Source organism: Scardinius erythrophthalmus (genome assembly GCF_964197995.2).
Source record: "Scardinius erythrophthalmus genome assembly, chromosome: 20".
Lineage (NCBI taxonomy): Eukaryota > Metazoa > Chordata > Actinopteri > Cypriniformes > Leuciscidae > Scardinius > Scardinius erythrophthalmus.
Window position 1 is genome coordinate 27,408,798 of NC_138240.1, and position 25,775 is coordinate 27,434,572.

The 25,775-nt window shown below is 38.3% G+C and overlaps 1 protein-coding gene across 1 annotated transcript; it reads right to left on the reverse strand.

Annotated features, from left to right (window-relative positions):
* Positions 1-25,431, reverse strand: aebp1b (AE binding protein 1b). The gene is made up of 22 exons (XM_081349674.1): positions 25,172-25,431; positions 23,150-23,224; positions 22,256-22,465; positions 20,500-20,790; positions 19,832-19,954; positions 19,654-19,746; positions 19,440-19,520; positions 18,860-18,919; positions 15,904-15,957; positions 12,935-13,021; positions 11,734-11,843; positions 11,478-11,617; positions 11,282-11,366; positions 10,704-10,848; positions 9,035-9,123; positions 8,616-8,739; positions 8,250-8,446; positions 7,619-7,798; positions 6,786-7,473; positions 3,637-3,776; positions 1,124-1,223; positions 1-1,041 (listed from the first exon to the last, which is right to left on the reverse strand). Exons 1-22 carry the CDS (start codon positions 25,329-25,331, stop codon positions 470-472), a joined length of 3,804 nt encoding a protein of 1,267 aa, XP_081205800.1. The 5' UTR covers positions 25,332-25,431; the 3' UTR covers positions 1-469.
* Between the last annotated feature and the right edge of the window lie 344 nt (positions 25,432-25,775).

Sequence of the window (25,775 nt, forward strand, 5' to 3'; positions counted from 1 at the left end):
TGAATATGAAAACAAGGCTTTATTTACTGGTAAGAAACTGTCCTTTAGCACAGGGCATTGAACCTGGTGGAACTTTTAGGGAAAATCTCCCATGTACACTTGCCCTATACAAACAAAGACTGACTGTTTATTGTGAGAAAGAAATTGTAATACAGCCCCTTCTCTTGTATTAAAACATTCTCCTTTCCTCTCAGTGAATATGATGGTCATATGAGAAGTTTTTATGTTACATTTTGGTAGTATACTGTAGTGTACAGTAGATGTGTAGCCAGGAATGCACAACAGAATTATTCTTACTACTTTCAGGCTTTGCAAGCCATTGGGTGCTGCTTTCAACATACTTTGCAACCAGAAAATTGAGTGTTATTAATTATCAAGGTCAATTTTCATATTCTGGAATAAAAGTCTTTTGTGTAATGACCTATATAGTCCAAAACTGTGGAGCAAAACTTTGATCTGTAGTTTGCTCTTAATAATCATCTATCTTGTAATTGTAGTTGTAGTCCAGTGCATCTGTCAACTCAATCTCTTCTGGTGGGGTTGTGTTCTCTTCAAAGACTTCCCCAAGGGGCCAGGAGTCATACCATGGGGTTATACTCTCTGTGGTAGATGGAAGTGAAGTTGTGGTGGTCATGGTTGTGGTAGGGGGTGTTGTTTTGCTGTCCAGAAGTCTTTGCTGCCGTAGGCGGCGGATTCTCATTAGCCGTAATCGACGGAGACGAGCCCTGTTCATGTCCCCACCGTTACCGACAGGAATTTGGTTACTGAATTTAGAATTTGGGATTTGGTTACTGCCGTGTGAAAAGTGCCGCCCACTGCCCCTGTTGCCACTGCTCAGCAACCGGATTGGCCTATTGCCATGGAGAGCCATGATCTGTTTGATGCGGTCCCAGTTAGACTTGTTAAGGTCAAAGTTGCACAGGGTAGCACCTGGGTCAAACCCCACCACACATAGACGGGTGAAGGAAGAGTAGCCGTCTGCTCTGGCAGTTACACGGTACTCACCAGGGTTTAGAAGTCGCCAGTAATCTCCAGATTCACCTAAGAGTAGAAGTCTTTTTTATTGATACTCTTTAGTACACAAAAAACAGTACAATTTCCAGAACTACAGAAAACATCTCACCAGTCCTGACATCATGGTTGACTCCTTCCACAGTAACAGTGGCGTTGGGAATAGGGTTTCCCTCTTTATCCCTCACAACTCCCTTAATGCCACGATGTACCTGGGAAAGAGACCATGGTTAATGTAAGGTTGCGGAGGGCAGTGTTGTAGTACTCGAGTTTGGAAAAGAAAGCACTCAGACTAAAGTCTCAAGTCAGAGTCCAAGACCACATTTTAAGCATTTGGACTTGGCCTGGACTCGAATGAGATTGTCTTGACTAGTAATAGAAAATATGGTCCTGGACTCGGTCTTAAGACTGACTCAAGTACTACAACACTGGTGCAGAGTTCTCGAAGTCCTACCTACAGGGTTCCCTTTCGAGGGAACTTGACGCTGCATCATGGCATTGACACTATGAGATCGCCTTCAGCATGTGCTGGTGTCTGAATCATGTGTGAAATCACTGCAATCCTATTGGCCGACGGAGGTCAGGTGATGAAGTATAGTGCATCATCAAGACCATAACAGGGCATCTATGTCACAGAATCCCCAGCTCTTTATCTTTAGAAGCACCATGTCTGTTTCAGTACAATTGTCAAAATTGTAAGTCCTGTTCGACTGATTTTGTTTAGATACAAATAGTACTAAATCAATACAAGCAAGCAATTTAGGAGATGTGTGTCAATGTGGCCACTTTCTTATGGGTGATGACTCACAGAATCTCTGTTTGTTTAGGAGTGGAGCACGCACAGTCAGTTCTGGAGGGGGCATAATAAGAAAGCTCTACTCCTGACTGGCTCTATTCTCGAGGGATGAGGGTCAGACATCTGCTCGCCACTGATTCAAGACCTGCAGCAAGGCAGCCTTTGATCATGAGGATTGCAGGTTGAGTTGGTATTTGAGACAGATGTTTCCCTTTCTCTTTCTCCCGACCCCATGTCCCATTTTGGATCTGGAAGCTTGCTCTGCTCCTGATGCTCTCAGGAGATTTTTTTGCCAACCCTGACACTTTGGTATTTCTGGGAGTAGCAGTCTCCAGCTGGATTTTTCACCGTATCTTTGTGGAGCGATGTGGTGTGGTGTCCGCTTCCTCTTACAGAGAGTATTAGGACATTATAGGTTGTCGGGGCAGTTCCCCTTGCAACTAGTCCCCTCGGTCAGTATGTTCAGTTGTTCCCTGCCAGCAAGCTGTTTCAGGGCACTGAAAATGAGACCATTTTCACCTGCAGAGAATGATTGGAATCATGGTAACTTCTAGCAATTTTATCTCTGTGGAATGAGGTTATAGGACTCACTTCAGCGGGTTTGCTTTGCACACCACAAGTTGGGCTGTCATGCCATGGCACTACTTGTAAAGAGTAGGGGTTTAACCCCAATGTCCTGGCTAAATTCCCTCCATTGGCCCTTATCAGTCATGGTCTCCTAATAATCCCCATCCATCGAATTGGCTCTATCACTTTACTCTCCTCTCCACCTATAGCTGGTTTGTGATGAGTGCACTGGCGCCATTGCACTGTGGCTGCTGTCACATAATCCAGGTCAATGCTGCACACTGGTGGTGGGTGACACCCCTGATATGTTGGTAAAGCACTTTAGGTGTAAAATAGTGCATAATAAAGCGTTATAAAAATGCTTCATTCATTTATTCATTCATTCATTCAAGTGTACATGGCCGCCGTTTCGGCTTGTCATGTCAACATTGATGGAGCTGAGGCCAGGTTACGTTCCAAAGGTGCCTTTTTTGACTGTTCACCTTCTTTGCACACATTCATAGGGTCAACAGTTTGGATATGGATTCAACCCCAGGATCTCAGGTCCTTCTGGGGTAATTGTTCTTCAGTGGCCATAAGGTGTGTATCTATGCATACTCTCACAACCTTGCTGACATTTTTCACTTAGCCTATGAGGCGCACGGTCTTCTAAGATGCTCATATTAGAGGTTTGTGTTGCGGTAGGCTGGCCCTTTCCGCACACATTCATAAGGATTACAGTTTGGACATGGATTCGTCAACAGGATCTCAAGTCCTTCTGGGTCATTTCATTCAGTCGGCCACAGGGTTTGTGCATCTGCATACATCTCAACCTTGTTGGTCAGGCATTTGTTCAGTATGGCGGCATGGGTATTAACATTCCCATAGCTTCAACACGCACCAACAACGCAGCTTTGAGTTCCCTCAAAAGAGAACATCTCTGGGTTACATATGTAACCCGGTTCCTCACAGGATGCTGCGTCGCTTTGCCATACTTCCCGCATGCCTTTGCAGCTTCTACAGACAATTACAATCTGGTAATTCTGTGAATTAGGTGCCCTTTTATATGTTTGATGAAGCGCTACGCTTTGTCACCTGACCTTCATCGGCCAATAAGATTGACGTGATTCAGAAACCGGTGCATGCTGAATAGCATCAAGGCCATGACGCAACATCTCGTTCCCTTCTCAGGGAACCGTGTTACATACTTAACAGAGACGGGCTTCTCTGTTTTTAAACAATTGTTATGGTCCATTCTCATGATGTGAATGTGAACAGCTCACCTGAGCCATGAAGGTCAACAGGGCCTCTCTGTTATGCTCCCATTCTCTTAAAAGTTCACTCTGATGAGGGAACTTATCACATCCCAAGAAAATTGACAGTTCAAAACAGTTAGTGTGAAGGTAGCTGAAGTCATTCATACCTAAAAGAGAAGAAGGGACAGGAATTGGTATCAAAAAGAAATTAGTCACTAAAAGCCCTGATATACTCACATTAAAGTTATTTTTCGTTCTTCGCTTATGTTTGCACGTGCTTTGCAATTCGGCTCTCCATTCAGTTCACATTACGTTTATTTATATACCACTTTATACAATAGATTACATTATTAAAGATGTGACAGAGTGACAGTGACAAAGTTGATTAGAATTAAAAATTAATTGTCTACTATAAAGATGTCGAACTTGATGTACTAAACAGAAGAAATGAACCAGAGAGGATTTATACGTCAAAGGTAGAGCCTCAACGCACACTAGGGCTGCACAATTAAAGGAGAACTCCGGTCAATTTTAACATTGAGCTCATTTTTTTGTAAATTTGGAGTGCTGTCAGTACAGAGAACAATGACAAAAATCGGTGTTGCCTACACCGTGTTATCTTCTTTTTAAAATTTGCACCCTGTTGACTTAAATGGGGCAAGTTTTAAACCTGCTTTTAGCCTCTTAAGATCCTTGATGTGTCATTACAAGTGCACAGCTAATGTGAGTGATTCCTTCAGAGTGAACACGGTGAATCTGACTGCAGTAGATGTGAAAGATATGAATAAAAATGAAGTTAATTCAGCCAGCGCTCATAGCTGTATTTATTTTCTGTTTTCAGTCGAAGTCCACAGTAGTCGATTGTCGAGTTCACGCGCATGATCATAGGTAACTAAACAACAGTGGAGAACTCGACAATCGACTACTATGGACTTCGACCGAAAACAGGAAATAAATACAGGTATGAGCGCTGGCCGAATTAACTTCATTTTTATTCATATCTTTCACATCAACTGCAGTCAGATTCACCGTGTTCACTCTGAAGGAATCACTCACATTGGCTGTGCACTTGTAATGACACATCAAGGATTTTAAGAGGCTAAAAGCAGGTTTAAAACTTGCCCCATTTAAGTCAACAGGGTGCAAATTTTAAAAAGAAGATAACACGGTGTAGGCAACACCGATTTTTGTCGTTGTTCTCTGTACTGACAGCACTCCAAATGTACAAAAAAATGAGCTCAATGTTAAAATTGACCGGAGTTCTCCTTTAATCGCAATGAAACCGCACGCGATTTGGCAAAGGCTGCGATTATTTTATGCGCAGCTTGTCAGTGCAGTGCGGCTGATCGGCAGTAAATGCTGCTCCATCTGAACGCCAGAGGGCGCTCTCACACAGACACGCCAAATATGCCCCGCCGCAGAAGTACAATAACACAAGTCATTCCAGGAAATCCCTATTGGGCATCATACTATCTATAGCTGAATAAACAGAAGATTGAAACCCTTTGATTGATTAAACATGACTAATAAACACACAACTGCCTTATTCTGTGTAAGAAGCCACATCATCTCACAGGAAAGATGTTTGACGCTTGTTGCCTATTCAAAAGTGACTCAAACTCACAGTGCTTTCAGGGGCCGGTTTCACAAAGATAGACTTTGACTATGGCTTAGATATAGTAGATAGTCAGACTTCAGATAGACATCTAAATAAGACCATTGCACAAAGCACTTAAGACTCTGACTATCTTAAGTAGGACTACACTGCAATGCATTCTGGGTAAAATAAGACACTTTTCAAAACAAAAAACATGGCGGATCGAGTAAGCGCATTCAACCGCTCAGTGCAGTTTACCCCAGCGGAAAATATGTGTTTGTTGGAGGAGTATAAATGACGGAGTATGTTTTTATGTTTCCACTGTTCGATCGCGCCCGTGCCTCTCTCTCTGAAACACACACACACACACACACACACACACACACACACACACACACACACACACACACATTCCAGGATTGCAATCTTGACATCGCAGCCTGTTATTATGCGTTCACACCAAACGCAAATAAAGCGTCAAATTCGCGTCTAGTTCGACTCTTGAACATTTTGAATCCATTCACGCGTCCAAGGCGAATAGGACGCGCATATAAAGCGAGCGTTTGAAGCGAAATAGACGGGCATTCAGAGCTATGACTCCACTACGACTCTACTACCCCCTGTTTGAGCAGTCACGGTGTATTGCATTTCACGCATCGCCCATGACGCTTGCGTATGAAAGTGAGCGCGTCGATCGTTGCTCGCGTTGACTATGTAACAGTCCTTACAGTTACAAGGACATTTTACTTGGGAATGTAGTAACAAGAAGAAATGTTTAAATTATGAGCCATTTTCCCTTTTCTTTTGGCTGTTTGTAATGTAACTGATTGTTACTGCTGGTTGCCAAGGTAACATCGAGTCTTAGACCAAAGTTAGCCTGGGGGTAAGGTGTCTAATTTTTTTGGTCTAAATTAAGTCAGTCTTTATTTTTGTGAAACAGTCTAACTTGCATTAGACTAGTCTATGAGCAAATTTTAGACTTGTCTAATACTATAGACCGGTCTAAAATAGCTTTGTGAAACCGGCCCCAGATCACAGCGTTTACAAAGCCGTACATCCGTACACCCAAAAATAATCGCAGGCTTTGCGATTTCAAAACCGTGATAAGCCAAATCGGTTTAAGTGCGATTACATGTAAATTGCGATTAATCGTGCAGCCTAACACACACCTACACATTATGTAATTGCCACGGACCAATGGTAGTAGGAAGGTGTTTACCAGTCGGAGTGAACTTTAATTTAGTTTTGCCCTGATTTTGTTCAAAATGGCGTCACACAAGTTCGTTCTTATATATAAGTTCATCGGTGTCTTAACGTGTCAAAGCAGATTCAATTTGATCTGAAAGATCCTTCTAAATCAGGGGTGTCCAATCCAGCACCTGGAAGGGCACCTTCCTGGAGAATTTAGCTTCAACACTAATTAAACACGCCTGAACCAGCTAACGAGGTCTTCCGGATTTATAGAAACTTCCTGGCATGAGCAGGCTGAAGCAAATCTTTACAGTAATATGGCCCTCCAGGAGCAGGATTGGACAGCCCTGCTCTAAATTATTGTCCCACACAAATTCCTAATGCTTACTTCCTGGGATGGGCTTCCATTTGGCACGGTTGACAATTCCCAGCCCACCTGTTGGGTCCTCACTATGGCATCCTCCCTGATAGGTTTGTGTCATGGTGCGGTGAGTAGAAGCATAAGAAATGGCCAACCAGCGAAACAAAGACTGGTCCTCAACCACTCTGATCTCTTCCCCTGGTTCACCCTCTCCATATCCCTCTGGGTATCCTTCTTGATAGCCCTCATGATACCCTTCAGAGTGACCCTCATGATGATACCTTTGATTCTCATCATGGTACCCTTGGGTCTCATCGTGGTACCCTTGGGTCTCATCGTGATACCCTTGGGTCTCATCGTGATACCCTTGGTTCTCCTCATGGTATCCTTGGTTCTGATGGTGGTACCCATAACTTTCTTGATGGTATCCATAGTTTTCTTGATGATATGCATGGTTTTCTTGGGGGCCACTGTAGCTTTCCTGATGGTATCCAATGTGAAGGTAAGGGTTGGGCTCTTCTTCCTCTTCCTCATACTGTCGCTTCCGTCTGTTCGCTCTGGAGTTGAGTTTTTTCTCCATATCCTCAGACTCCTTGGTGAGGCGGTGCATGTCGAAGGGGTATGTCACCAGTCTCTCGCCACCCTGCAGGTTGGCACCAAGCACAAATGGATGACTCTCCATCCAGGAGATAAGGGCAAGAGTCTCCACTGCAACCTGAAAGGAAGAACATAAAGAAAAAGAAAAACGTTAGTACTGGTCCTCTAATCTAATTGGTCAAGCTCAAGGTGTTCAAGACTAGAGTATGTGAGTGGTGCTTTGATTCATTAAATGAACACATATAACATAAATATTTCCTTACTGAACCATTGCTTGACAGAATACCCTCAGGTATGGGCACATGGTGATTTGGTGTCAATTTGGGCACCATGCCCTTATCCTCTGCATCCCAAAGAATGTTATTTATGTCTGGAAAGTTCTGGAAGATGTCACGGCCATCTTCAGTCCAGTGTCCCAATGTCCAGCTGCCCAACTCTGAGCCCTGTGAAACAAAGTTATGTTACTTACATACTTTAGTGAGATTAAAATGTCACAACACCATTTATATTTGTACATTTGGCAGATTGTTTATCCACATTGATTTGTCTATTATTAGTCAGTTTGCATGTTCCCTGGGAATTTAACCTGTCTGGTTGATTGTTCTCATTTGTAAGTCACTTTGGATAAAAGCATCTGCTAAATGAATAAATGTAATGTAAATGTAAATGATAATGTTGATGTTTCCAGGTCCAAACGCTAAGATCAGATCATATCCCAAAAGCAAACAAAAAACGGTGCTAATATGTGAAAAATCTTAATCCTATGGATTATCTCCATTACAAAATCTCAGATGGCTAGACTGTAGCTATTCACTTTTTTCTGAATCTGTTTAAAAGCAGTAATTATTTTATCAATTCCTGCCTAGTGATGCAGAAATTACATCTTTCACGCACCTTCTCAAAAGCTCTCATGTGGCCATCAGGATTAACTGATGGCACCAGATGAATTCGTGTCTCATCCACAAGGTGGCGCACTCGAGGGTTGCCATCTTTATACTCTCTACACAGGTACTGCATGAGCATCAGAAGAAGCTCTCGTCCCAAAGCTTCATTACCATGATAACCTGCTGTGTACCTGAACTCTGGCTCTCCTAAGGAAAGATAAATGGATAATGAACACACTCACATTGTTTGTTTCTCCTCCTCGTTTATGTTAACATTTCAAATCTGATAACAAATTATTTAATAACCAATACCTGTAATATAACCAAAACGGAATAATAATACCGTTTCTTCCATACCTACTCTGATATCCCTCACCTGTTTCGTGCATCCCAGGGTTATCAGTAATTTCCATGGCATAAATTTCTAGCCCTTTAAAACTCTTGCCCAAACTGTAGAATCTGGTGATGTTGGGACACTCGTCAGAAACTGATTTCATGAGCTGTGACAATAGGAAAAGTAAAAAAATGTAAGCGATTACTGCACATTTAGTCATTTGTTGCAATCCATAAGCCTACTAAACTTCTGTGTGTAACTCATCCCACATGGTTTGTGCTACAAATATGTGCTACACCTTGAATCTTATAGCTTAGAAACACAGAAATTCTCTGGCAGCCACACACAACATCCTATCATAAAGACCAGTTTTACATTTTCTTAAATTGTAGTTTATTCTTATATCTTTTTTGCCATTCATGAACTTTTAAGACTCCAGGAATTTGGCGCTCTCCCATCACCTTCTCCATGTCTAGGTAGTTGTGATGGGTGTAGTCCAGGTCATCTCGATGCATCACTTCATTCTGACTCTGGTGCTGGCTGAGAGGATCTGAGTAAAGAACAAATGCACAATGTTGATTAATATACTTAAACTGTTGATGCTAAAAATGTGCCCGAAGCCGAATACCTTATTCGGAAAGGCACGGATGATGGCTTCAAAGGGAATAATGAATAATTTTGCCTAATAATAGAAAAAATATTTGGCTGACACAGTCACTCCTTGTTGAATAACATGTGTGCCAGGAGATAGAACGAAATTATACTTAAACAAATCACAAATCAAATAGCCGTGTTGCTGTCTCTATGCATCTCTCAGAAATCAGAACTTGGCAACATAAATATCAACTAAAATACTACATCATACACATGTTCTACTATTTGATATTTATATTTAAATGATTTAAACCTTGTACGACATGATACAGAAATGAATGAAATAAGCATAGCTTGATCGCAATCGCAATTTTCAACACTGAACATTTTCTTTCAACTTCTATGTTCACTAATCAGCTAAAGTCCGACTCCTCTTATTTGAGGTTATGGGTGATTGTCAAGCGGCAACCTTCCGGTCTCTCTCTTGAATCCAACACGGAAGTGACTTAAACAGCAATTTATCGACTGGCTGCTAGAAACAGGCTCCAAAAGAGAGTCAATCCCATAGACCTCCCATGTTAATATGCCCAACTTTACAGCAGAAAAAAATATGTTTACAGCCTGGTACAAAAAGTGGTTTTGGTCTATAGCTAATTTTGCCCTTCATGACAACTGTGTTTATTTAACGCGTCTGTTTAAATTATATTAAACCTTAAAGCTCTGCATAATTAGGGGCGTGGCCACTTGAGTGACAGGTGGATTGCCGCTGCTATCACAAGCCATTTGTCCGCTGTCTGTTAGCCGTCATGTCACCTCAGCTAATCCCGCCTCTTTGCCCATTTTCGGTTATCCAGGAGTGACGCGCGGTGACGTGCTGCCAAGATGGCGACGGCCAGCTCTGCCCACTTTGAGTTTCAAAAATGCTCTTCAGAAACCTACGGGTGATGTCACGGACACAGCGTCCATATTTTTTTTATAGTCTATGGTGATTGTCCTGACATAACTGTACACAAAGTTCCTCTGGAAAATTAAATTTCTTTTTTTTTTTACTTTGTTTTATGAAACATTCAGTATTATTGTTTTAATTAGAAGATATTTAAATATTTATTTATCGGGCTCGAACTCAGGTCACCTAAACCACAATCGAATTATATCTCGAAGTACTGCCTACAAGGCTATCAGCTTTAACAGTTAGAAGATCTTAACATAAATGTTAGAATCATAATAAAAACTTATTATTTTGAGTTATACAAGGCATATTTGTTAAATAATAACTACGAAGGAAACAGATATACATTAAGAACCATAGACATATCAGTCTTCTCAAGTAATTGTATAAATTGTACATCCAACCCACGTCCAGTTTTATCCGAATACAGATACAAATAATTTTGAGACTGTTACAGATGCAAGCATTGGCTCTGCTGTACACCCCTATTCAGCACGCAATGCAAAAAACAACAACATCTTTGTTTGAATTTGATACTTCCCGTCAATGCCTGTGTTGAGTCTAATCAAAGGTCCTGAGTCTCTCACCTGGTACTGGGCAGCCCAAAACCTCCATTCTCATACACATCGTACCATTCCAGCTCTGTGGCAAGATGCGGATGTAACGTGCCACTACCGGCTCCATAAACTGAGACAAAACTGGGGTGCTTTTATCTGAGTTGCCAAAGAATAACTGAGAGCAGAGAGAAGGGAGAAAAAAAGTGACTCAAAGACTAAATACTTTCAGTTTAACAGGTATTTTTTTTTTTTTTTTTTATTGTAGAATTTCAAGTGCTGCACTTTAAGCCTGGCCTATAATAGCATGGGTATAGAACCATATTAGTGGTAAATCATATACTTGTACATTAATTCTACTTAGTATATTTTAATTTTAAAGCAACTTTGAAATATTTAACTGACCTTCAGCTTTGGCTGAAGTTAAATTAATATGTATTGTTTAACTACAAAAAGTAGTTTGAGATCAAATAATAACTTCTTGAAATATCAGGGTCACGGACCCCCAGTTGAAAATCCCTCTCTAGTTAATGAGTTATGACCTCTAAGCAACACAGAAAGATTTGGAAACCAAAAGGAGAAGAGAAAATGACGGCAATCTGGCAACTTACCCATTCAGCATATCCGTCATGAAGGACAGTCCATTCTCTGCTGTCGTTACTAAATGCCACATAATAGGAAGAAACATAGTCGCTCCTGAAACAACAAAACAATAACAAGGACTGTAAATTTATACTGTTTAGATAGTTTGGTAGTTCTTAAACACAATTAACCACATGGCTCCTAAGTTTTTAATATCTGTCTTACTCTAGGGGGTCATCTCGTCCTTGGGTGATAACGCCAGTGAACTCTGTTAGTGTACGTGCGTCCAGTTCAATCCAGTGGATCTTCTCCTCAGGGTTAGCACACCATGCCCCACCATTCATATCATCTTCATCACCAGACGCCTGTTACATGAACCAATATGCTCACATTGACAACACATCTATTTCTATATATGTATATTTCTTATACATTTCAGTGTTCCGTATATACATTAGAGTATCTGTGCATATGTTTATACCTGAATATTAAGACGAGCTCTGTGTGAGCCATAGCGATGTTGAAAAACAGAGGAAGTCAGCAGCTGGTCATTGTCTATGCGATGAGACTCCATACCCAGAGGAGGACAAACTGATACAGCAAGAGGCAGCAAACCAGAGAAAAAATGCATATGCATGAATGTGTTTTTGTCCTAACACATGATTTGAATAAAAGTATCTGCTAAATGAATAAATGTAAATGTGATTGACACCATATGTTCTAGTCCAGACTGAAATCAGTTTATCTGTGCTTTCTCACTAAGCACTGTGCTAAACTTTCCTGATGGCACCTCATTATTTTATTTCAATTTATGTCCTTTAATTTATACTTGTTCTTTTCTTTGTGTTCTAAAATGTGTTCCAAGTAAATATAAATATAAATATAAATATATATATATATATATATATATATATATATATATCATTATTATTTTATGTATTACTTTATTCATTTTTTATTTTCTTATAAAAGTAAAATTGACATTTTGATGTCAATATATATAAATACAAAAATATGTACATACATTATATACTCAATATTAGTTTCAACTATGAAGGTAAATGGAAACTATATAGACAAGACTATGCAGATACACAATAAACCCAAAGATATAATGAAACAACAATAGATTAATAACATATTTATCTTTTTTTATTCAAAACTAATTTTTTTATATAATAAGTGCTCTACCACTTATTGTCTTCATTCAGAGTACTGTGCATTAAGATGAAGGACTACATCCATGCATCTGCGCAGGGAGGACTTTTGGAATTTTCTTTGAAAAGAACCAGCTGTTGAAATAAAGCAGGATTTGGCTGGATTCAGCATCTGCAATGACTTAAAAACAACTGAAGTCTTCCAAAAGTGTTTTAAGGTAACTACTCACTTGAACCTAATGAATGCTTCATCAAGATCTCACTATTTCAATTATATTTATGTTGACATTATGTCTAAGTCACTGAAATGAATGCCAAAATGTTGCTTTTGTTTGGTAAGATCTGCGGCCAGAACTGAGAGCTGGGAATGCTCTTACATAAGTTTGTTGCATGTCAGTATTTTATTATTTATTCACAGTCATTTTGTCCTAAGTTTATTTTTTGTCTTATGTTATCTATTAAGTGATGAAGCTAATGGCAAGCATCCCATATGGCTATATGCCCAAACCAAGTCCTACCACTCACTTTTAGGCTCTCTGTACACGCGTGGTGGAGGTTTCTGAATCCTGCGTTCTCTCTCCTCCTCTTCTTCATGCCTTTTCTCTTCTTTTTCTGAGACGACAAATTATTGGGAAAAACACAAAGTTCATCATTAATGCTATGGATTCATGAGCAAAACATGAAGATAAAGCTGGTAGTTAACTGCTGGTAGTCAGTGTTGTTACTGTTATCTAATTAAAACTATTAACAATCTTTTTTGGTTTAATTAAACTTTTAAAAAAACTTAAAAGAAAATGAGAAATTCTGCCTTGACAGCTGCTTGAAATAAATAAGTGAATAAATAGACATAAAAATAAATAAATAAATAATGACAAAAGCACATAAAGTTACTAAAAGCTACGCTAAAATTACTATGAAAAATCAAAACAAAAGTAGCTGTATATTTTAACTAAAACATTTAAATCTTAATATTTTAATATTTTCATTATATTATAGTTTTTCTTTTTTTTGCTTTTGATGAAAATTAAATTAGCTTACTAGCTGTTTTGATCAGCTAGAACAAGTCTTTGTTTTTGATCAGCCATTGAGGAACTAGGTAAAATTATATTGGTGAATTCACATTTTGAAGAATGTGAATGCTAACGGATGGCTTTCTCCAGTTATTAATTTATATAAATTTCCTTGGCTCAAACAAACAGAGCAATGTTAGAAGAGCACCACAGAGCAACACTCCACTGTAAGGATATACCGAAATTTCGGCTACCTAAAAATTTCGGCCGAAACAGCTATTTTCAGTTTCGGGCCAAAATGGATTTGGAGGGCTGAAATCAGTGACTGAAACAGACATGTAATTACCGCTTCTCCAATGGCATGTCAGTCACACTTTAGATTAGATTCCAATTTCACTAACTTACTATTAACTATGACTTTTGCCTCAGTAAACTCCTAATTACTGCTTATTAATAGTTCAGGTATTGGGTAGGATTAAGGGATGTAGAATAAGGTCATGCAGAATAAGGCATTAATATGTGCCCTATAAGAACTAATAAGCAGACAATATGCATGCTAATAAGCAACTAGTTTAAAGTGAGAATTGGACCCTAAACTAAATTGTTACCAACATGTCAGCTGTGTGGACACTAGCTCTCGATTTTAAACCGGTAATTATATGGTTTCTTATATCTAAAATCTTTTAGTCTGTTCTGTTTTCTGTTGATGCGTGAACAAAACTTCACTAAACATTTGTAGCATGCCTGCCATCCGATAATCACAAAAAGCTTTGTGCTTTGTTATTTTTAATATTAAAGCAAAGTCTCAACTTAAGAATTCTGTCGATTTCTTTTTACAAAATTCAAACAATAAATGTCGTTCTGCCGCTCTTTAATATGACGGGACAGATCACTGTAGCCATGCATGAACCGATCATCTCATCTCCTCTTTACTATTAGTTACAGCACAAAATAACCATGGGTGAACACCAGAAGGTATGTTGAAAGATACATTACAACATACCGAAATAAATCCTGTCTCATATAACAATGTCTCACCCAATAACTGTTTCAACTGGGAAAGACATCAATAAAACAGCTTGTAAAAACAGCTTTTTCCTCAAGAAAGCTATTCAATGTCCACAAACTCATTAGTTAGCTAGAAAAAATAACTCAGCATTTTGCTAAATTGATATATGCACTGTACATATTCACATATTTTTACTTAACCTGTTAGTGATGTCTTCATTATTTAATGTATGTTTGAATAAATCTGTCATGAAAAATAATTTTCACAGTATATTGTCATTTTAAGGTTTATATTTGACCAACAAACTGGAGTAGAAACAATTCTGCTATTAAAAGGTTTTAATAAAAACTGCCTCGTGCAATTTAAATGTTTGTAAAGTAAGTTTTAGCTGCTTTTTGAGTGTTGATTATTAAATAAATTTGATTGATTAATTAATTAATTTATTATTTATTTATTTTCGGTTTCAGTTTTCAGCCAAGTGCATTCTGAATTTTCAATAGTCTCTGTACATTGGAATGGGATAGGAGAAAATATATATATTTTTAAATTAGTCTTCCAGGTTTTGACATCATCCTTGCAACCCTTTATAACTATACTGAGGCATAGACGAGTGTGTAGTATCATTATTTTACATCAGGTTTAAGTATATTGCAGATGACTTCTGATTTCAGATAATGTTAGAAAAGCTTAACTTTGTTGAACTTGGAACATTTCTCTCAAGATCTCCCAAACTTTCTTTCTCAGCTCGCTTACTTATTTTGGTTAATATTCAACAATATTCTGCATATAGAAATTGTATAAAAATTCCTGCCCCAGACAGTGCGAAGGATTTTGTTCAGTCTGTTAGGAACTGAACATCAGTTCATGGGAACAGGGTCAGAGTTCACAGGTGTTAATGAATGCTTGTCATTCGGTAATTTCCCACAACTGTCAAAGTCAATAATCATGTGTAAGCAGAATGTAGGGTAGCTGGAAGAGGTACAGAGGTGATTGTCATGCTAACTGTGTTATTTAAATAACTAGAAACCGAATTTGGAAACGGATAGTTAGAAAGGCCTGTTGAAGACTGAGACAGTGTTGGCCAAACACGTTGATGCTTTTGATCAATAAAACATGTTTTCCAGCTCAAGACAAACCAAACAAACGGAATGAACAAAGATGTTTAAAAATAATAATAATTTTAAAAATATGTGATCTTACTCATGTATTGTATGTCCAAATACCTAATTGAAACCAATGATAGTCCAATACTACACTGGAATAAACAACACTATAACTTCACTATTGTTGTGTTAAACTGAATAGAACCCACTTATGGTTTTCTAAATTGTATTATTGTTCAGAATATCAGGCTACTGCGTTTCTCGAGCATACATCCAAATCATGTGCAGTACAACTGCACTCTTAAATATAAAGATTTAGTTGAGAGCAAAGCAAAAATATATAAACTCTCTTTATAGGATAAAACACTGTACCTCTTTCCTCTTGTTCTTTTCTCTCTCTTTCCCTCTCCTCTTCCAGTTTCTTTTCTGATGACAAAACAGAAAGCAAGGGTATAAGTGAGAGCACAACATAACAGAGTCAGTGTCACACATTGAGCAAGTACAGCCGGATTCAAAGAAGTTTAAAGGTGTTTTAAAAAAAGAAACTAGATGTACCGCATGGCGGTACAAAATATGACCGCCGCTCAGGCCTGCACTGGCTTTCCACAAAAATAAATGACGTGGAGCAATTTGGCTGTATTGCGTGTTTATGTATATAAGTTGTATATTTTAAAAGACTGTCTGGAGTATTCCTGTGGATCATGGATAATTTAGAGTTTTGTAATTATTTGCCATTACTATTTAAGTTTTATATCAAAAGTCATTAGTTTAGACACTTAACATCCATAATGTGAAAACGTCACATCCATAACAGTGGTTTTACTGAAATAAAAAAAAAAATCCCCAAAAAAGTGGTTTTATCTTGTAGCCCTGGTCCCAGAGTTTTAAAAAAACAATGTTAACAAAATTAAACTCATTCCCACTGTACCTAGTAGAACACTTAAGTAAATGTCCCATTGAAATTAATGGGATTTTATGGATTTAGGTGAAGAAATGAATGGGATTTTATGGATTTAGGTGAAGAAAGTGTGCACATAATACATTTTGGTCTGTACCATGAAGAGAAAACTGATTCAACTATATAAACTATATATTTTCTGAAAGCGTAGACTCTCAGGATGTGATCTAACATGGCATGAAACATGTCCCACCCACCTCATTAGTATACTGCCCAAGCATAACACATTGGGTATTGGTAAATCAGGTATATGGCTGATACATAAAAAAGTAGTAGTATGTGCATGTCTGTCTGTGTGTGTGTGTGTGTGTGTGTGTGTGTGTGTGTGTGTGTGTGTGTGTTTGTGTTTGTGTGTGTGTGTGTGTGTGTGTGTGTGTGTGTGTGTGTGTGTGTGTGTGTGTGTGTGTGTGTGTGCGTGTGTGTGTGTGTGTGTGTGTGTGTGTGTGCGTGTGTCTGTGCGTGTATGTATGCGTGCGTACATGTGTGTGCGCGTGTGTGTTTGTGTGTGTGTGTCTGTGCATGTGGATTTGTATGTGTGTGTATGGGTGTGTGTCTGTGCGTGTGGATGTCAGTGTGTGTGCATGCTTGCGTTTGTTTGTATTCCTGCATGTGTGTGTGAGACAGTATCATCCTAAACCAGCAACCCTTCGCTCAACAGCACCATCTACAGGCCGATGAGTGTACACTAAATGTGCACATAAATGAATTTATTTTATACCCCCCCATGGATGAAATTCTACGAAACTTAGCAGAGGATACCCCCAGAGGATGTCAAGTTAATCTTACACATGAAATATGGTGCAGTTCTGAACATCTCAACTGAAGATAGGGGCGATTAAAGCAGAATAATATTGCATTTTCATTTTTTAAGGGAAGGGGCGCAAATCACAAATGAGTGATTATGGGCTAGGTTGATGTGGGCCCTTAAGACCAACATACCATAAAAAATTCTTCATCCTCGGTGCCACGGTTCAGGTAGTTATTTAGGAAAAAATGAATTTTTTGGGTTTGGGGGGGCCCAGCGTGGGGGGGGGGAGTGGCCCCCGGGGACCAAACGAAATTTTTCCGTAAAAGTCTAGTGGGGCTACATGCCCACCAAATTTCATGTTCCCCGGTGTTTCGGTGTCCCTGGTATCGTTGACGAAAAATTCAGTAGATGACAAAAAAAAAAAAAAAAAAACTTTGACAATCCCTATATGACCGCTTTCGCTAGCTATGCTAGCGGCGGTCATAATTATATAATGAATATGTAATGAATAAGAAATTCATTGAGCTTTTAGGTCATAAATCAGATAATATATTTGTGACATGGATCATGTGAACACATTAGTAGGTCAGATTGAAGCAGAAGATGCTCTTTGGATCATTCTTAAATCATGCTGGAAAACACGATCGTGATGTTTTACAGAAACTTGTGGAGATCATTAAAGCAAAAGAGGACAAACCAAATACTAAATTCAAAATATGTAAGAAAATATTGTCTGAAAGTCAGATTTCCAACTTAAGTGAATTAGATAAACTGAATCAGATAATCAAATCAAAATTGTTCCTGCCACATTTTCCTTAAGGCTACAATCTTTTCCTGCACGAAATTCTGTTTTTATACCCTAATAATAACAGACAATGTCTGTTTTGTTTTTCTCCTGGACAGAGTTTTGTTTCCTAATAACAATTCCTTTTATCTAAAATAAGTGCTCCATGCACGCACATCCTGATTTTGTTGAGTTAGACGCGTTCCTGGGTCAACATGTTTTGTTGATCCTGGAAAAACATTCCTGTCCAAAAATGTAATCCTAACCATATCCCTACCCCTAAACCTAACCCTTTCCTATAAGATATCCCTAAAATCTGAGGGAAATGATAGGTGAATAACACTGATGTAGAAGCACCTAAACCTTATTGTAAGCCTAAACTCAAATCTGATTGGTTGATTGGAAATTGCAAAGGTGTTGATCCAGGAACACGCTGCACTTGGTAAAATCAGGTTCTGCCTCCATGCATGCACCCCATATCATATTGCCTATTAAAACCGGCTAAAAAGGTAAACTGTACCGTACATAAGGGCTTTTATGCATACGTTTTTTGAGTAAGATTTAGTTGGGGAGGAGACGCAAGACATTATGTTATTCTGGTTGGAAAAAAACATTTCCAGTGACATTTTCATTTAACGGCAACATGATTTAAAATTATCAGCTTCATCTTAAGCGGCACCTCTGTGTCTCTGCAAGTGTTTATTTAAGGTCAGAAATGACAGGTCACACTTTCTGTACTCTCATTAAGAAAGAGGGAGGCCAACACCTCTCATGCATGTCTCACTGTATGTTTGTTTTCTTTTCAAAAAAAGGGGTAACAAAGTAGTATGTACTGTACCATGTCCATAGTCATATTCTTCATACCAGTTGTTTTCAAATGGAGGGACGGTGGGCTCCTCTGTGACAAAAGAAAAGAAATGTAGGTTAAGTTTGCGAGATTTACTGAGAGTACAGTAGAGAAACTTTAATGACTCATAAAATGTTTGCTAATTGTCTGTCGCTGTTGGTTTGCTGTCTTTTGTAAGACATTGCGGATTTTTAATGGTGTAAAAACAAGATCTTTCATGAGATGGGTGTATATTGTGGTAAGAGTTTTATTTGATTCACACATAAATTCATAGGGTGTTTAAATTCACTCCTTTTTAACAGATGTATTTAAAAAAACAAGTCTGAGACAGCACAAAGCCATTAACCCAACTGCCAATTAAACCTACTTTTTTGTCTGTTTTTGTTATGTTTTGAAACTATAGTTACAATTACAAAATGTGAACTTAAAGTAATTTTAAGACATAGTAAGTAGTACCATTTTGCAATAATAGTTAAACAGAGAAGTGGCCATGAACATTTCATAAATCATAGTTTACAATATCATGTAATTTTGAGGAGGACACAGCATTTAGAAGGAATGATCGGTTTACCTGTGGTAGTGTACTGCCAGGCATTTTCGGTAGAGCTGATCTCTTCGCCATCAGGGAAAGGCAGGTTTTCTGCCACCTCATCTGTTGCCAAAGAAAAGACATTTTTATAACTTTTTTAAAGTGTGTCCTAACTGAACAATTGGTCATTTGTGACTCCTGCTAACTAGCTTCAGATCTTAATTCATGTGAAAACATAATTTTTTGGAAGACTCACATCTGGCATCCCAATAATCATCCTCATTAGTTGGACGGCCAGCAATCACAGAAGTTGTGGGTGTGGGCTCATCCACCTTCCAATAGTCATCGTCTTCAAAAAAGTTAAAGGAAATGTTGATCATAATAATGTACAAAGTAGTGTTTATTTACACAGAAATGAGTGATATTATGCTCACATGAGTCAGGAAAAGGTTGGGAATACTCATCCGTGTCAGGAGGAAAATCTGTTGGGAAATCTGTGGTTTTCTCTGTCGGAGGGTATGTAGGCTTTTCCGCTGTTGTTGTCTCTGCAGGAAATTCTATGTATACAAACAGTCTTTGTGAGTGCAAGTAAATTCCAGCCATATTCCAGATCATGGAATAAAATCATTCTACATGATCTTATTCCAGACACAGCATGTTCTCCAAAAGTTGATTGACAATGATAAACTACTCAGCAACTACTCCTGTGAATCATTGCAAATGAGTTTCACAATATTTCTAACAATATATAACAAAATAACAGTTTTATATAGCATAGTTAACTTGTTTATGTCATTCATAATGCTTCATGGTATCAGCAGTTTATTAATTTGTAAAAGAATTTAAGTACTCAGTCTTTTGTCTTTGACTCTGATTTTCTTATACCATTTTGCTTCAGATCAAATGTGTAATGTTGTTATTCATCTCTGAACTGGTTGGTTTGGTTGAGGAATCTTTATGAAGAATGTTTTAAAATCCCCAAGGAGAAAATGAGTGGAGACAATACTTCTACAGAACCAAGGCAGTCAATGTTCTGCTCCAATCAAACCAAAATGCCCAGATCTAATTGAGTGAGTCATTTAATAAGAACGGCTTTTCTAACCTTCATCCCAGTATTGGTCAGGTTCAGGGTCATAAAAATCCTCATCGTATTCAATGGGCACAGTGGTTGTGGGGGCCACAGTGGTGGTGGTGGTGGTGGTGGTGGTGGTGATGGTGGTGGTCTCCTCCCTATTCTTCTTGCCTTTCTTCTTCCCACCCTTCTCTCCTTTGGCTTTCTTCTCGCCCTTGGGTTTCTTGGTGGGCTTGGGAACTTTGGGCTTCTTGGTGGGCTTGGGCTCTTTCTGTCGTTTTCCTCTTCCCTCCCTCTCAGTTTCTCTACGCATTCTCTTTACTTAAAGGACACAGAGAGAAGGAAAGAGAAGGAAAGAAACCAACTTGGTAACCATCTTGAATTTTAGGGTTTAGAAAACTGTAGTTTATAACTCAATTTATAGCCGCACATGTTGAAGTTGAAGGTTACTTTGTGGTTAGTCTCAAACTGTCTGATGCATATTAAACACAGAACTGTAATTTTCTGAAAACAGCAAGCTAATCTGATTGGCTGCACTTATGCAATTTCCATTCCAGGGTGTGCAGGTCGTGTTTACAAAGTACTGTTCTGATACAATAGGCTCTTTTGGTTGTCACATGCCAGTCAATGGTCTGTCTATGTAGCCAGTTCTTGTCTAAAATAAGTTGCAAAGTGGATCATACTTTATGCCGATTCAAAAGTTTCTGCAAGAAAACAAAAAGTTAATTTACATTGTTTAATTCACTTTTATCATCTCATCATAAATTGCTTAAAAGTAAAAACATTTTACAAGTTTATCATAGTCTTATTTTGAAGCAATCATTTACAAGAGAAAATTCAATCACAGCCATGTCTTTAAGACCATGGTATGAGGTTTTATCTGAGGTGTTGTACCTTCATGGCGTGTTCACAGCAAAACCAGAGAAAAATAATTTTAGGATCACCAAAGAACCTTTCAGTGAACACTTCTTAAAAGTACCATTTTTTTTCTTAATGTGAAGACATTAATTATATGAAAAACCACAGTAAGGAGCCTGTTGTGCGATTGAAATGTTCCATGCAAATAAATGCATGGAATTAAAAATTATTTTTATGAATGTAGAGATATTTCTCAGCTGAGACCAAAAAAAAGAGTAACATTATCATCCACGAAAACAGTCTGTCATAACCAATATCCTGCCAAGCTTAATTATTTGAGCTGCTTGATCAAATGGAAAAGCACACTTTTTGCATACAAGTTTGGCGAAACCAATCAGCCAATTCTGGCTTTTCTAAAAGTCTAGTTTTCTACACTGCAACACTGACTCCCTCAGCCAACCCACGCTTCTTGGACACTTGTAACAGGAACGTACAAAGAAAAAGGAATGCATCTGTCTACCAGGATGTCTGGCTACACTTTGATAATTCTCTCCTAATTTCCAACACATTGTTCTGGATGACTGACTAATTCAAGTATGATTCAAACACTTCTACTTCTGGCCCAGATCTGGAAACAGGAAAAAAAGTTATCTAAAAAGACTATTAAAAGTGACTTAATAACATACACAATAAAATTCTTTGAGCAAAAATAAATGTGTGTTTAATATAGCAAAATGATGGAAGTTAGCAAAACATTTAAGAAAAAAACAAAACATTTTTACAATTTGAAATACTAAATATATTCAAAGTGTTTCAGTATACTGACAAAACACTTAACCCAGAATGTTAAATGAATCAGAAATGTGCAGGATGGACTGTCATAATAATTGTGATAATGTTGACTGATAATATTAAGGTAAATACTTACAAAGGATGTCCAGCTTGGCCATGGCTTGTGATTCCTTGTCTCTGTTTCTGGCCACACATTTGTACATCCCGGCATTGTTCAAATTGGCATTGAGAACAATGAGAGAGGACAAGGAATTGCCATGACTGCGCACCTCGAGATTGTCATGTTTTGTTAGAATCTTCTCACCATTAGGAGAAAACCAGTAAATCTCCTCTGCATCCCCAACAACTAGGAAATAGCATAGAAAAATGACTGAATTAATTCTATAGCTTTAGCATCTGAGTTAGTTCAACAACAAATGCATATCCAGCCAATGCCTTATGTTTTTACTATTTATTTTATTATTTATTATAACCTGATATTATTTTATTATACATTTTATTATTTATTAAATACTCTTGCAATATATTCCAAGCCATAGCTCTGTGTGAAGAAATTTATATAATTCAATAAAAAGAATGACTCCTTGCACTCTCAAATCAAATATGGTGCCATTAATGTCAATGAAATGTAACCTCAAGTGCAGCATTTTTGTAACAAATTAGATTTTTGCTGTCCAGTTGAGAATTTTTTTTGGCTTGTTTATTTAGTGAATGACAACTTGCATTTGACATCTGTCCCTCACACAAAGCTATATGACTTCAAAAGACTTGTTGCAAAAGACTATATGACTTCAAAAGACTTGTTGCTCATAGACCACTTTCATGATATGTATATTTAAATTTTTTGTTAGTTTGTAATTTGACAGATCCAATCCGCTTTTAATTTCATTTTAATGAAAAGAGTAGCCACAATGTTCTCCAAAAATTCATCTTTTGTTATCCACAAAAGAAAACCATACGAGTTTGGAATGACACGAGGGTGGATAAATGATGACAAAATTATTATTTTATGTTTAAACTGGCCTCTCACCTTTGCACAGCAATCGTTTGTACTGTCCAACTTCAATCTTTGCATAGGGTGGGATTATCTTCACTTGTGGAACATCTAGAAAAACAAAAAATATTCTTGGCTCTTCATTTCCACATTGTCAACTCATCTTTAATTGAAGCTACACTCTAACACACACACCCAGACAGCCCAATTTTAGAGTTCATAGCCTCATATGTTGACACAGACGCTTTGGCCCTTGAAATTCATCCTGTCCTGTGTCCCAAGGGCAGTTTCATCCCTGGTGGGAAAGTTTTAAGCAACATTCTTGCCTGTTGCTGTGAAGTCATTACCCACAGAGCTAGTCCACAACGCCAGTCCTTGGGAGTCTCTGAGTAATCTGGCAAAAGTTTACTTAGCTGTTGATCAACACTAGCTTGCATCGAAGGGGTTTCAGCACAGGCCTTTTTGCCATTTTTATTGCCAGAGAGAACACAAAATGATTAGGAGAAAAGCAGAAACAGGATTGTTCAATTGGAGTCAAACTTATTGTCAACTCATTCAACTTCAGATGGGTTCCTAAATATCAGATTTTACAGATTGTATCAATGATCCTTTCAGTCTGACAGTCTAAGAGTACTAAATCGTCTAACAGACAGGAGCACCAGGGTAAAGCCTGGGCTGGTGTGCAGGTGTGTTTGAAGTCTGTTCTACCAATGCATCTTCAGAAGGAAGAACCACAGCTAGGCCAAAACTGAGCCAAGAAGCCAAAGGTCTTGAAGTCGATGTGAAACCCTCATTTTGCTTGGTTAATGTAACATATATTTCCAAATAAAACAAGATTCAACAAGTAAAACTGTAGGGCAGCACTTGATTTTGTTCACTCGTTTGTGAAATGTTGGCATTAAATACCAAGCCTGCTAAAATAATGCCTAAAATAGCAATTGGTTGACAACATCAAATAGCCTGTGAGGCCATAATGACATCAGCGGAAAAGGAAAGTTGTTTCAGAGAAAAGATAAGTTATTACATTTTGATTAAACTCTTCATCTTTGAAATTACATGCATCAATGAATCATTCACAACAAGGCAAGGAACAAGTATTAAGCAAGTGAATAAGGTCAATATATGGATTTCATGTTGACTTTAAGCCCTAAAAAGCAACCAAAAGGCTCTGATTCTCCCACCATTGCAGCAACCTTTATAAAAGTCTTGTGAGAGGCTACTCTAGGGAGTGACAAATAACACTACAGATATTCCTGCCTAAGACATGTAAATACATACATTCCTATTGGGTTCTTCTCATTAGTCTTTGTAATTTCACCGATCTTTCCAGTTAAAAGTGAGTCTGCGTTCCTGCATTTAATGGAAATGCTGTGTTATTGAATACCAGAAGCCTGCCAGTAACCATATTTTCCAAACCTCAGCAACAGTGCTGCTATTAACTCTTAAATTAACTCCTTAATCCAAGTTGCAAGAATAATGAAGCCATCACATTCTTTTGAAACACAAGGATGAAAGTCTGTCTTCAACGTACAGTATAGAGTGCTAGTTGAACTTCTCCATTTGTCACATCACGTCAGGTAAATATTCAACTCAGCTTTTGCCTTCCTCAGTGAGTTCTCTTCTTAGACGTGGCTTCTCCAAGCACAGGTGCAAGTATTGCTGTTGTCACCAAGAGCTTTGGTCACGAAACTGCAAAAACATCCTTCAAGAAGAATCCCTGTCTTTCGTAAAGTACCACTCAAAATGTGCTGTAAACTATGTGCAAAATATAACCTGTCAAAGTAAATGCAGTGTGCTGTTGGAAAACTGAATACTAATTAGCAAGTGCTTTCTTTCCAAATCACCAAAAATTTGTACTTGGTTAAAGCTTCTTTTCGTTTCTTATACATTTGGGATCCTAGAGACCCCCAACGTCCCCTCTAGCCTAATTAAAACCCAGATGACAGAGATTATTGAAGCTTTCAGGGATTATTACCAAAAGTCAAAATCAGCCTGATACTTTTTATAGAAGATAAGGGTTAAACAGAACTTTAGACAAAAGTCTTGTGTCATTTGTACCTGCTCCAGATGTTGCCTTTCTGCCCTCCACATTTTGCTCTGGAGCTGTGTGGCTGATCTCCGATTCGCTGTGTTCTGTCAGTCCGTTTACAGTCCAGAAGTAAACCAGCAGGGACAGAAAGAGAACTGGTAGTGGCGCCTGGTCCCTTAGTCCCGGCATGGTGCCTTGTTCACGGCTGCAAACAGAAGAAGAGATCCACGGACAGTTTTTAGAAGGGGATGGGTGAGTGCTGGAGAAAGAGGGAGAGGGAGAAAGAGAATGTGAGAGAGCGAGACAGAGGGGTGTGAGGCAAAGGGGAGGGGGGAGAGACACATGAGGAGCTACAGAGGAGTGTAAAAACAGACTTAAAGAGAGGGGGTAGGTAGAAAAGAGAAAGAAAGAAAGAAAGAAAGAAAGAAAGAAAGAAAGAAAGAAAGAAAGAAAGAAAGAAAGAAAGAAAGAAAGAAAGAAAGAAAGAAAGAAAGAAAGAAAGAAAGAAAGAAAGAAAGAAAGAAAGAAAGAAAGAAAGAAAGAAAGAAAGAAAACTGTTTAAGATCCTTTTTTTCTGAGGGTGTATTTCTGTAGTTTTACTAGGTAGAGAAATGTATGCAGTCAGCTGTATAG